Below are 11744 nucleotides of genomic sequence, written 5' to 3'. Positions count from 1 at the left end.
AAATAATTCTACATCATGCAAAAAATTCTCGAATTAGTCCGCACCTTTACATTGGACCTCTAACTACAAAGGGCACGTTCCACTATCCCGATCTAGTAGCCTGAGCAGCCCCTAGAGACATACATAACACTTTCTCTAAGCCCCTTCCTTTTCTTCCCATAGGTTGACCTCTCCTTTACGACCAGATATAGACTACTGCCTCACAATAAGAACAGAGTCTCCTGCAGCATGTGCGCTTCATACGATACATGCTCACTAGGGCAGATGCCATCCAAACGTCACGAAATCAACGGGAAAGATATAGTACGGCACATCCCAGACCTGGCATCATTAATCTTGTTTCATAAACAACACCATTAGCATCGACTATGAATACATGGCCAACCCCAGGATCCAATAATTTACGAATATGTTAAACCGTTTCCTTGCTTTGAATAAAACAGCCCATGGCATGGTCTTCGACAATTATATACACGTCCCAGTGGATACACTGGTCCCTTACCCAGATTACTTCGTTAATCCAGCATCACGAACCCATGCATTTAAGAGCATTCGACAAAAACCGAGAAAGGATATCTACATTTCTACAGCCACGATCCCAAAAGTACGCCTGGCTGCTATTAGAAAGAATTGCTGCATACCGGGACTCCAGCAGGGGCTCCGTCTTTACCAAGCCATGCGATATCATTCGGCTCTGATGTGATTTCACATCTGGTTCATCATGCCTGGATTGATGTTATAAGACCGGATGCGTGTTATTGCAGACCAGGCAGGACTAAACTCCCGCACTGGTGAGATCAATTCTTCTATTGCTGATAGGGTGGCACTATATATTCGAATAACCCCCCTATAGTGCCATACCAAACAAAATCAGAAGCGTAGGGTAGGCCTCAAAAAACGAATAGACAAAGGACATTCAAAATCCAAAGCTGACACCTGAATACAGGACAATAAGCACAAACCACCTGGCCCAGCATCCGCAAGAGCAGGCACAAACTCGGCAGATGGTTTCTAACAAAAATCTTTCTCCAATCGATGAACAATGTCAAACAAAGGCAAATAAGGACAACCTCGGTTTCCCTGAACAAGCTCCTCCAATATATATGATTAGGGCGATAGCATCTAGGAAAGTCAACAAGCCTCCATCCTAAATATCCCCTTCAACGTCCCTGTTCCCTCTATAAGTAGGAAGTATGTCTCGTTCTTATAGAAGTTGTAGAGACACCGACCCCAAGAATATTCAAATGGACGATCATCCGTTCCTATTATTCATCCGGGACAATGCATCACTGAACTAGTAGGCGTAGATTGGGTACGGAGTAGAACCTTCCTCTACATTCCTAACCCCCCACATAACCAACCTTACAAATCCACCCACCACCAACTCCCCCGCCAATCGTAATCACCGACCGGATTTCCCTTTCCAAACCCCAATCCCGTCCCGCCCGGGAAGCCGAGACCTTAAAACCACTCCACCCAATCAGAAGCCAGATAAGTACCCGCGAGCCACATAATTAATAAGAATCACCCCGACGCCTTTCCGGAGACGGTTAGCTCGGGGGAAATGTCTTCTGATTACCCCGACGGAGAGATCGGGTGGATTTCATAAGCAGGCATCCAGAGTCTCGGGTTATTGGTTCGGAGACATTAGTGGGGTGCGGAGGAATGGAGGTTCCGATGGGAGGGAGAATATCACCGTGGAGAGATATACTCCGTATTATGGATTATATAAAGGGGAGAGGGCAGATGATTATTTTCTTTCCAACAGCAAGACAAATTCAGATTCCATCTCCGGGAATAACAAACACGCATCCTAACCATCGTCATTTCCAAAGAAACCAAAAACAATCAACCACCATGTCTTCTACTATCCCCCGTCCCCCCCTCAACCCCGACCTCGCCGCCACCCACAGCACCATCCCAACCATGGACATCAGCACGGCCGAAAAACGCACCACCTACCGGGAATTCCTCTCCACGCTCTTCACGCTAGAAAACACCATCAAAGGCAAAGAATCCACCATCAGCTACACCGAAGTGGACATCCCCGGCCCCGCCGGCCCTCTCCGCGCCACCATCTTCCGGCCCAAGAACGCCCCGCACGATGTCTCCGCCACGCCTGGCATCCTGCACATGCACGGCGGGGGCCACTCCACGGGCAACCGATTCATGGGCTTCACGGTGCTGGAATGGGTTGAGGCGCTGGGGGCGGTGTGCATGACGGCCGAGTATCGGCTCGCGCCGGAACATCCCCAGCCGGCGCAGTTGGAGGATAGTTATGCGGCGTTGGAGTGGATGAGTGGACATGCCGCGGAGTTGGGGTTTAATCCGGCCAAGTTGGTGGTGTGTGGTGGGTCGGCGGGGGGGAATTTGGCCGCCGGGGTGACCTTGCTGGCGAGGGATCGGGCGGGGCCGGAGATTTGTGGGCAGGTGTTGATGTATCCGTGGGTGGATGATGGGGTGGAGTGGGGCTCGATGGAGCAGTTTGGGGATATTGCGCCGTTGACCAAGGCGGATGCGGCGCAGGCGAGTGATTTTGCGTTTGGAGTGGAGAGAGAGTTTGCGGATATGTATACGGTGCCGTTGCGGGCGAAGAGTTTCAAGGGGTTGCCCGCGACGTTTATTGATGTGGGCGAGGCGGATGTGTTTCGCGATCAGGATTTGGAGTATGCGAAGGCGTTGTGGAGGGATGGGGTCGCGACTGAGCTGCATGTTTGGCCAGGGAGTTGGCATGGGTTTGATGTGTTTGTGCCTGAGGCGGACGTTAGTCGGAAGGCGAGGGCGGCGAGGTTGGGATGGCTACGGAAGTTGCTTGATATTCCGGTGGTTGCTTAAAGGGGCTGAAGGGATGGTTGTTTGAAATGTTTTGTGTTCCTGGTTGTAAATAGATCGTTGTATTCCTATGTCGTTCAAAATGGAGGTGAGATTCATTAACACCTGATGCGAACACTGAAGTGGAAACTAAAAGAAAGGCCTAAAGCGCGTCTTACCGTCTTCTGTTGATCACCGTAGACTATCCATTAAGGCCATACAAACCCATATCTACATTCAGCCATCCCGACGGCAACTGACTATCAAACATCTGCCATGTCAGCCAATCGGCGGTTGGGCCGAGCTCGGCATGTGCTATGCCTATATTCCTGGGATGCATATCACCACCAGTAAAGCCCCCCATCATTGGCTCTACCCCAGAAGGAAAAACTTCACTGGTGTTGTTTGTTTCAGGTACGGACAACGCCAAAGGTCTGTCCAACGGTCGGGTAGATGCTCCGTCCACACGGCCCTGGAACAACGGCTCGCACAGTTGTTCCAGAGATGTTAGCAGTCTGAGGACTTTCTCCAGATGTGGATGTCCCTTGAAGCGTGATAGGAATCTGGTAATATCCTGAACGAGATCAAAGTCACGTTGATCTAGTGACCCGATTATGTGGCAGAAGAGAACGAAGAATGGGGTGAGGGGGTAGAGGAAGAGTGTCCTTGGTATTGGTTATTACTGGGTCAGGTTAATAGAACACGGGGCTTACCAGGTGAGAAATGTCGGATAAGGATCGTTGAATCCGGGCATCTCTGCTGGATGTTGGAGAAGGAATCGGAATGCCTCTAGGGATCGTCGCGCGCAGGCAAGACATTCTTTATGAACTAGCGGTGTGAAAGAGCACCGTAGGCGAGTACGATGGATCTCCACGAGAATGGCATAATAGCAAAAGTCGGTAGCTATCCAATCGTGTTGGATAGCCTTAGGGACCGATTTTCGGCTCTGGCGGTCTTGATTAGCCTTGAGTGATTGGAGTATTAGGAGCATCAAGCATACGGATTGTAAGTGAGGAAGAATGTCTTCCATTTTCTCCCGTAAACGACGGCAGTCATCCAGTACGTGAGTCTGAGATGTATTTTGAAACTGGATTGCGAGCAGTCGACCTTGGATTTGTGAGAGATCCAGAAGTAATCGGATCAAAGGACCGTAGGGTGATGATGTGTCCAGCACGATAAGTTCTGTTGGTGAGATAGCCATATCAGGAAAGGATGGCGGCCGGAACAGCAGCGCGCTCAGGGTCCTATCAATATAATAGCACCAGTATACCGCACTATGTATCTCCTGATCAGTGTCGGAGCGATTGGAAACGTTGTGGACCTTCTGGTAGCCAAGGGCTGCGATTTGACGAGCGGCATACGAGTTCACCGTCCAGCATTGGTTGATTTCCCCGAGGTGTTGCATAAAGAGTGCCTTGATCGATAGTCAGTTTATCAAGGGCAGAGCAAGTTGTCGTAACTTACAGCTGATATCAAAGACTGTATAGATGGGAGGCTCGGTGGTGTTAAAATGTCGAACTGCTTGATACTCCGAAGAGTAGCAGCTACGTACACTTTCCTCGATCGATATAGCTGGTTCTTCACGGTGGCGTTGGCAGCAACCCTGGAAAGGGAATACAAATGGCAGAGTGCTCTGACGTAGATGCAGACACAATATTGATGAAATAGTTTCCCGCGACAATCTCCGTTCATCAACGCGGTTGCCATTTTCTCAAACGTCTTGTTGGATATATGATCAGGCCATCGCAGATCTGAATTATCAGACGGAACTGATTTGGCTTAGTCAAGGTGTGAAATAAGATACGAGATACGTACCTCGGAGGAGCATGAACAGTAGCTCTGGGGGCGGACTCTCCGGGACGCTAAGAGTGGGATCTTCAGTAAAACCATCGGCTCCTAGACAGCCCTCTGCCTCTACAGGTTCCTTCTCTGCAAGCTGGCTGACCAATTGAAGTGCAGAATTGAGAATGGACTGCTGCTCCTTGCTAATATGCCTGCAATCGCCGAGCTCCAGCTCGATCACAGACTTTGCCTGAATTGCATGGTAGTTGGAGCCCCCAGCGTCGGTGCCTGGAGTACCAATGCTATCTGGGGTTACTCCCCATTCACTGTGACCGTCCGTTCGCTGGCGCCTTGAGGGTCGATCCTCCATTATACCATCTGTGTTGAATGCTTGGTTGCAATAACTGTCTCTTTAGAGGCGTCTAATTAGAATCCTTAGGCCTTGTTTGAGGGGAGGTAGAAGTACCTGTTTGCCGGACTTGCCGTCGCTTCCAAGTTTAGTACTTTCTCTTCACGGTTTAGATGGCTGGCACAGAGCCCGTCAGCCAGAATCCCAAGTTCCAACACGGAGAAACCCAGATGCTCACTGACGCTGGAAACGGCCTCTTCCTGGATGGTCTCACGCGAAGCCGTTGACATTCGACACCCACATCTCTGCAATTGGCGCAATGGCTACGTCTATCGCATTTTACCTATTCACAGTGTCAGTAAATCACCATACCGGCCTCGGATATAATGGAAAAAGATAATCCATATGACTCACCTTTCTGGAATGGCACAAATCACACTACCCCGGCATTAGCGAGTGGGCCCGGGAGTCGCGGAAGACTCACAGCTGGCAGGATTTCCTCAGCATTCAGACCGTCGGACATCTTAACCTCGGTCTCGGCAATGATACAGCATATGGCCACTAATCGTGCCAAGTTTACGAAGGAATGTATACAAGTTATGAAGGACCGAATTTGTGAAGCGTGGGAAGAAATCGTGGTCGATCGATGGCGGCAGCGGTCTTCTGCTGATGTAATCAGCAACGGACCCACCTGCCCAAAGCGATCGGACTTCCGAGCCAAAAGAGCCTGGCGCGGTCACCACGGAATGTCCTGTCCATCGTAACCCTTCCATCCCGGCACATGGATATTCTGGAACCGCCCATTGCATTCCTTATCCGCAGACATCACGGCGTTCACAACAGCCTTGGCTCCCTCTTCGACCGTGAGGTCAGCATTCGTACCACCCATGTCCGTTCGTAGCCACTGTGCGATGGTCAAAACAAATCGGTGAGCGGGCTTAGGCAGGGTACTTACCCCTGGGCTGATGGCCAGAAAGATGTAGCCTTGATCCTGGTAGGACATGGCATACTGCACAGTCAGGGCATTAAGTGCCGCTTTGCTGATCTTGTAGGCCGGGCAAGGCGCGTAGGTTACTTCTGCGGCTCGAGTCATGGATGCATAGGCAGTCGAACTGAAACATAACCGGGAGAGTCAGCCTTCGCTTGAGCTAGGCGATTTGAAACATGAGAGCATCTCACATGTTGATGATCTTCTTCACTTCTCCACCTTCCATCAGGGGAAGGAACGACCGAATCACATTGTGGGCACCCAACACATTCACCGATAGTTGATACTCAAGGTCAGACCTAGTCTGTGGTGAGTATCATTGTCTTCTTTCCGGGTTGAAATAACTCACATGAGGGCTACGCCACCGTGGGTTTCCGAATGTACACCGGCACAGTTGATAAGAATATCCAGGCTCCGCTGGTCGAGGGCTGATTTGACTAGCTGGACGGACCGGGTGATACTCACCAGATCAGAAATATCCAGGGGCACAAACGACACGCGCCCACCTGCGTTTGCGATAACCTCGTCGAGGGCTGGGCTACATCTTCGTGCAGCTGCGATGACGAGTGTCTCCGAAGTTTGTGAAGCCATTTGCTTCACCAGCTCAAGGCCAAGGCCCCGGGAACTCCCTGTAACCAGTATAGTCGACATTGTTGCAGTCCTTTTCAACTGAGCACTTCAAGTACGAACGTGAACTGACATGCCATTTATTCATCAGCCTGCAGAAATTTCAATGTGGCGCAAATCATGCTCGGCATCCCGAGCAGACGGAAGTATCGGAAACGAGGAGATTCCGGAGGCCCACCTAGGCGGTGAACGCAGCCTTTGACCATGGTTAGACAATATATCTAAGACTTAAAAAAATGGATGGAGATTTGTCTTGGTATATCGTACATAAGCATTACATCCTTGCCTCTCCTATCTGTGACTAAGCCGACTGCGTCAAGACCATCGAGGTCAATGAATTCGCCAATCTTAGGCGGTTTTCTTTGGCAAACGAGTATTCCTATTATCAAGCCCGGGGGTCATGGCTTGCTCAAGTGGCCATCTTCGGGGACGCCTTTTCCGAAGTCTCCGTTTGGACGTCCACATTCTCCGCGGTAACTGAAGGTTGAGTGTGCTAGGCCTAGGCCTTGCCCACTTTGTCATCGAAATTGCCTTTTTCGCCTGCCTCTTCAACAGTCCTCGCCACTTCAAATTTGCTAGGGGGAGTCTTCTTCTTGACACTGCGCCATTCCATACCAAATGCACCTATGGTAGCGAGGCATGCCATAATAACACCAACCTGAAAGCACTTGCGGAGTGAATCATTATAGGCTTGCAAAGCAACGGCATGATATTGCTCGGGTATAAGGCTAAGGATCTCGGTTGCGCCCGTTCTTTGAACCATCTCTGGAGTAATACCGATACCTGGGATGTCGGAGAGTCGCCCAGACAGTTGATTGGAGATGATGTTCTGACTGACAGAAGTAAAGACTGCCCCAAAGAGCTGTTGACCGAAGAACATGAGCGAGGCTCCAATTGCGACGTCCTTTCGTGGCAGAACGGTCTGTGCGGCCATGTTGGGAGCCTGAGAAGACGAGCCTAGGCCGTAGCCATATATGATCTGAAAGCCGATCCATTTACCCGGGGATGTAGTTGGGTTCAGCGTGGTCAGTAGACCGGCGCCTATCGATGTAAGACACACACCGAAGATTAGGAACGGCGTGTAATATCCGATCCGGGAAATGAGTTGGCCTGTGAGAATGGATGCGGTAACTAAGGGTATCACCATGGGAAGGAGGTGGATACCGCTACTGACTGCGGAGACACCCTTGATGGCCTGAAACCAGATGGGAAGGTAGTATACTGTGTGGAGATTAATAAACTACTAGCTACGCTACCTCCAGGCAAGGCGACGTACCTAGTAACATCATGTGTGCACCCTGACAGGAGCTCACCCAAAAGCCGCACGCAATGCTGCGCTGGGTGAAGATTTTTGCGGGAAGAGTCGCCTGCTCAGGCTTCCACACTTGGATGAAGACGAAGGCGATAAGAAGCACAAAAGCTAGCACAAGTAGTGCCATAATCCGACCATTGCTCCACTGGAGTCGTGAGTACACGTCTGTGTTCAGGGACTGAGGATGGAGATAGGTTCGAACTAGACTCACGCGATAAGTAGTGCCACCCCATTCCAGGGCCAGACACAGACAAACAACCCCGGGAATCAAAACAGCCATTCCCAGGGCGTTCAGTTGTCGTAGCTTCTCCTTCAAAGGAGCATTTGCGGTGGGTCGGTCGTCGGGAATATGGAGTAGGAAGAAAACAATCACCAAGACCACTGCACCGACTGGAAGGTTGATGTAGAAGCACCACCTCCAGGTGACATTCGTGGTGAAGGCGCCACCAATTAGAGGACCGGTAACTGAAGCGATACCAAACACCGCTCCAAACAACCCTTGATACTTGGGTCGTTTATGAAGGGGAACTGCATAGACAATAATAACCATCTAAGAGGAACTTGCGTAAGTGACAGTTATTGGCGCATACGAGACGAGCAACATACCACTCCCGAGAGGATGCCACCAGCCCCTATACCGGCAATGGCTCTACCTAGGATAAAAGCAATTGAGCTAGGTGCAGCTCCGCAAACGGCTGAACCGGCCTCAAAGAGTACAATTGATGACACGAAGATGACCTTGATGCTGAACGAAGGGTATAGCTTTCCAAACAACAGTTGGAAGGCACAGTTGGTAAGCAGATATGCTGTGCCGTACCAGCCAATATCATCCGCCGAATCAAACTCATTAGTGATCTGTGGTATGGCTGTTGAAATAATGAGACGATCCTGCAGGGGTCAGCTCACAGCCATCCAGCCCAGTTGGTTTCGTCATACCAAAGACACAAGGAACATGCCTATGAAGATGGACACGATCAACATCGCAAGTTTGAGGCCCGATGGGTAGACAACCTCTGACTGCGTGTCGGTGGAAGTGAATACATTGGATTTGCTTCGACTGGCGTTCTCTTGGAGCTGTTTTGAAGTATTAGCCGACATGTTGACATGACCTGGTAGAAGGGGTTGTAAAAGGTCGTTGTCCTGGAGACTTCGTGGAAAGCAGAAGACCGTAATAACCCACACACAAAACAATCCAGAATGGTAGTCATTATATCTGTCGTAGTCAGAAGAAATAAACAAATATATAGGCTGTAGAGTATGGCAGAATATTCATCTGCGGCCGAGCATTGCTTCAGCCGGCATGCCCTAAACTGGAAGCCCGTCGGCCGACCAGGCTTCGACTTCCCGAAGCTAGACCATTCTGGGACCCGAGCCACCCGACCTGTGCCCCTGGCTCGGCCGACATTCACTCAACCACCTCACATCATTCTAGCTGATTCACACATCATGTCTCTGCCTCCACCCCCGAAAGAGCGTCGGGAGAAAAGCAGACACAAGCTCGCTTGTTCGCTCTGTTCGCGTCGCAAGGTCAAATGCGACAAGGGTGATCCTTGTTCCAATTGCCTCAAAGCGGACGCAAGTTGTCTCTATGAAGCTCCCTCCCCTCATCGACCCCGGAAAAGGGCTGCAGATGAAGAGCTTCTTGCCCGGATAGCACGGTATGAAGATCTCATGCGGGAGCACAATATCGACTTTGAGTCTTACACTCATACCTGGGTCCACACCAACGTGGACGTGCTTGACGCGACCGATGCAGGGGGAAGGGAGGTAAACAAAGAGCTGTGAGGTTACCGAGAACGCAGGCCCCTCTGACTTAACCACTGACACGTGCTTAGCTGTCTATGGTCAACTTTGAAGCCAGAGGTTTGTTGCTTCCATCATCTTCCTGAAACTTGAACGCTGACTTTTTATGACGCGAAGCTCCAGTATCCTCCCATTCAGACCCTGGGGCACAAAGACGACCCTCTTCTGACTCCTACACTATCTCTACAACTCATTGTCTCAGAAGGTCATCTCGAGCTTCATGAATTGCATCCTGACCCGAGACATATCTACCGGTTCTGGCAGATTTTTGTTGAAAAAGTCAATCCGATGACGAAGATCGTTCATGTGCCCACTCTGCAGCAGCAAGTCTTGGATGCAAGTTGGGACCCTGCCAACGCATCTAAGCCTTTGACGGCCATTCTGTTCGCCATCTATACTCTAGCAGTGACCTCGATGTCGTCGAATGACTGCCAGGCCTTCTTTGACGAAACCAGGGAGGGTCTCCTCAGGCGATATCGTGCCGCAACTGTTCGGGCCCTTGTCGCAGCAGACTTCCTCACAACAAGAGACCTCGAAGTTCTCCAAGCATTGGTCCTATTTCTCTTCTCCAATCCAGGATCCGAGCTATCGACCACCCTGACTGGCGCTGCCATTCGAATAGCTGAGAAGATGGGTCTCCACCTAAGTAGTCACGACCGAAATATCTCTTGTTTCGAGAAGGAGATGCGCATCCGGTTGTGGTGGCAGTTGCGTGGCCTTGACGCCCGATGTCGCATTGAATCCACTCCGGGTATCAAGAAGCCGCCACCGCCATCTGAGCTGGGCGACATCCGCCTCCCACTCAACGTTAACGACGCGGACTTGCATCCAGAAATGACCGAGCCCCCTCTGGAGCACAGCGGCCCTACCGAGATGATGTGTGTCTTGTTAAAGCTCGAAGTATCCAATTGGTGCCGCTACTCGCCCAACGCGACCAGGCTCTTTGAAGATGTTCTTGGAGGCCATGCCAAAGGCAAGATGTCGATTGATCTGCAAAAAAAGGTTATCAATGAGCTCGAGGCTATATATCACGAAAAGTACATTCGCCATTCAGACGAACGCATACCGCTCCATCGACTAACATGCAATATTGCGAAAATGTCAATCTTCCGCCTGCGTTTCAACATCTACCATCCCCGCCGACGTGCAACGAAGGACGAGACAGATGTCTACATAACACAGGAGGAAAGCGATGTACTATTCGAGTCAGCGCTCACCTGGCTCACGTCTATGTCGGAGATGAGCACGTGCCGCTCATTTTCACCCCATTTATTCGCCCACATGACCACCAATGCTCATATGGACGCCTATATCTACCTCATCAGCGAATTAAGGCATCGGGTTTCTGGAGAACAGGTAGCCCAGGCTTGGGAGCTGGTCGAGAGTCTCTACAGCGATCATCCGGAACTCATCAATGATACGAACGAGTTTTTCGTCATGTTTGGAAACTTGATCTTGGATGCATGGAAGGCCGGCAATCTCAACACCACGCCGCGATATATCCAGTCGCTCTGGGATGTGAGACAGAACGTTCTTCCATCTGCTGGACAATTGCCTCCTTTTTCGAACCCAGACGATCCTGATGGACTGGGACTGGAAGATGATAAAGATTTGAACTGGGTGTATTGGAGTGAGTTGCTTCGCTTATGAGCACGGGAGCGGTAATTGGCAACGCTTAAATGTATTCGATTGATTCCATTCTGGGTATTGCGCTTGTTCCATTGTCATATGTTCGGTTCACCATGCTGTTTGTAGGGAATGCAGTGCGCTTAAATATCTGGGAATGAAAAATGAGTTGATGGTAGGAAACAAGGGAAAACTTCAGTGGAAAGGATGGATGATGTAGACGCCAGGTGCCTCAGGCAGATATCACGTGGTGCTACCGCATTGAGACGCCTACGTTTGTTGGGCTGACATTTGGACCACCTCACTATCTTCACTACTGACCATGAGCCGACGGAAAACAAACACACAAGACTCATGGGAAGATAGACTTCCCTGTTGTTGGGGTTGATGTACCGGCGCGGTCCGATTGGCTGGCGGGGATGACGTCAGAGGTACAAAGAGCCCAG

The 11744-nt window shown here is 50.5% G+C and overlaps 5 protein-coding genes across 5 annotated transcripts; 2 read left to right on the top strand and 3 right to left on the bottom strand.

Moving 5' to 3' along the window:
• The first annotated feature begins 1783 nt into the window (after window positions 1-1783).
• BO80DRAFT_504852 (alpha/beta hydrolase) lies at window positions 1784-2865 on the top strand. The gene has a single exon (XM_025724449.1). It carries the CDS (start codon window positions 1858-1860, stop codon window positions 2833-2835), a length of 978 nt encoding a protein of 325 aa, XP_025571671.1. The 5' UTR covers window positions 1784-1857; the 3' UTR covers window positions 2836-2865.
• An 84-nt stretch (window positions 2866-2949) lies between these two features.
• On the bottom strand, window positions 2950-5301 carry BO80DRAFT_428340 (transcription factor domain-containing protein). Its single transcript, XM_025720230.1, has 7 exons — window positions 5185-5301; window positions 5060-5119; window positions 4627-5003; window positions 4276-4580; window positions 3812-4225; window positions 3525-3757; window positions 2950-3476 (listed from the first exon to the last, which is right to left on the bottom strand). The coding sequence occupies exons 3-7, from the start codon at window positions 4961-4963 to the stop codon at window positions 3014-3016; spliced, it is 1752 nt and encodes a 583-aa protein (XP_025571670.1). The 5' UTR covers window positions 4964-5003; window positions 5060-5119; window positions 5185-5301; the 3' UTR covers window positions 2950-3013.
• A 377-nt stretch (window positions 5302-5678) lies between these two features.
• BO80DRAFT_448513 (SDR family oxidoreductase) lies at window positions 5679-6581 on the bottom strand (the record flags this gene model as incomplete). The annotated part of the gene is made up of 4 exons (XM_025721677.1): window positions 5679-5846; window positions 5898-6054; window positions 6122-6229; window positions 6280-6581. 4 exons carry the CDS (start codon window positions 6579-6581, stop codon window positions 5679-5681), a joined length of 735 nt encoding a protein of 244 aa, XP_025571669.1.
• A 355-nt stretch (window positions 6582-6936) lies between these two features.
• BO80DRAFT_414988 (MDR family MFS transporter) lies at window positions 6937-9065 on the bottom strand. Its single transcript, XM_025718125.1, has 5 exons — window positions 8806-9065; window positions 8476-8757; window positions 8081-8419; window positions 7834-8014; window positions 6937-7778 (listed from the first exon to the last, which is right to left on the bottom strand). Exons 1-5 carry the CDS (start codon window positions 8965-8967, stop codon window positions 7057-7059), a joined length of 1686 nt encoding a protein of 561 aa, XP_025571668.1. The 5' UTR covers window positions 8968-9065; the 3' UTR covers window positions 6937-7056.
• A 234-nt stretch (window positions 9066-9299) lies between these two features.
• On the top strand, window positions 9300-11722 carry BO80DRAFT_428335 (C6 zinc finger domain-containing protein). The gene is made up of 3 exons (XM_025720229.1): window positions 9300-9650; window positions 9705-9732; window positions 9790-11722. The coding sequence occupies exons 1-3, from the start codon at window positions 9316-9318 to the stop codon at window positions 11320-11322; spliced, it is 1896 nt and encodes a 631-aa protein (XP_025571667.1). The 5' UTR covers window positions 9300-9315; the 3' UTR covers window positions 11323-11722.
• The last annotated feature ends 22 nt before the right edge of the window (window positions 11723-11744 follow it).

Source organism: Aspergillus ibericus (assembly GCF_003184845.1).
Source record: "Aspergillus ibericus CBS 121593 unplaced genomic scaffold BO80scaffold_46, whole genome shotgun sequence".
In the NCBI taxonomy this organism is placed as follows: Eukaryota; Fungi; Ascomycota; class Eurotiomycetes; order Eurotiales; family Aspergillaceae; genus Aspergillus; species Aspergillus ibericus.
This window is presented reverse-complemented; position numbering and strand designations above follow the sequence as displayed.

What these genes read in the sequence shown, in the direction of transcription:
- BO80DRAFT_504852 (XM_025724449.1), top strand. Translation starts at nt 1,858, where the DNA reads ATGTCTTCTACTATCCCCCGTCCCCCCCTCAACCCCGACCTCGCCGCC.
- BO80DRAFT_428340 (XM_025720230.1), bottom strand. Translation starts at nt 4,963, where the DNA reads ATGGAGGATCGACCCTCAAGGCGCCAGCGAACGGACGGTCACAGTGAA. An exon ending in ACTGTTCATGCTCCTCCGAG is followed by an intron (nt 4,581 to 4,626) that starts GTACGTATCTCG and finishes AAGCCAAATCAG; the next exon opens with TTCCGTCTGATAATTCAGAT. An exon ending in TACAGTCTTTGATATCAGCT is followed by an intron (nt 4,226 to 4,275) that starts GTAAGTTACGAC and finishes CTATCGATCAAG; the next exon opens with GCACTCTTTATGCAACACCT.
- BO80DRAFT_414988 (XM_025718125.1), bottom strand. Translation starts at nt 8,967, where the DNA reads ATGTCGGCTAATACTTCAAAACAGCTCCAAGAGAACGCCAGTCGAAGC. An exon ending in GTGGCATCCTCTCGGGAGTG is followed by an intron (nt 8,420 to 8,475) that starts GTATGTTGCTCG and finishes AGTTCCTCTTAG; the next exon opens with ATGGTTATTATTGTCTATGC. An exon ending in TGCACACATGATGTTACTAG is followed by an intron (nt 7,779 to 7,833) that starts GTACGTCGCCTT and finishes ATCTCCACACAG; the next exon opens with TATACTACCTTCCCATCTGG.
- BO80DRAFT_428335 (XM_025720229.1), top strand. Translation starts at nt 9,316, where the DNA reads ATGTCTCTGCCTCCACCCCCGAAAGAGCGTCGGGAGAAAAGCAGACAC. An exon ending in AGGGAGGTAAACAAAGAGCT is followed by an intron (nt 9,651 to 9,704) that starts GTGAGGTTACCG and finishes ACACGTGCTTAG; the next exon opens with CTGTCTATGGTCAACTTTGA. An exon ending in GGTCAACTTTGAAGCCAGAG is followed by an intron (nt 9,733 to 9,789) that starts GTTTGTTGCTTC and finishes TATGACGCGAAG; the next exon opens with CTCCAGTATCCTCCCATTCA.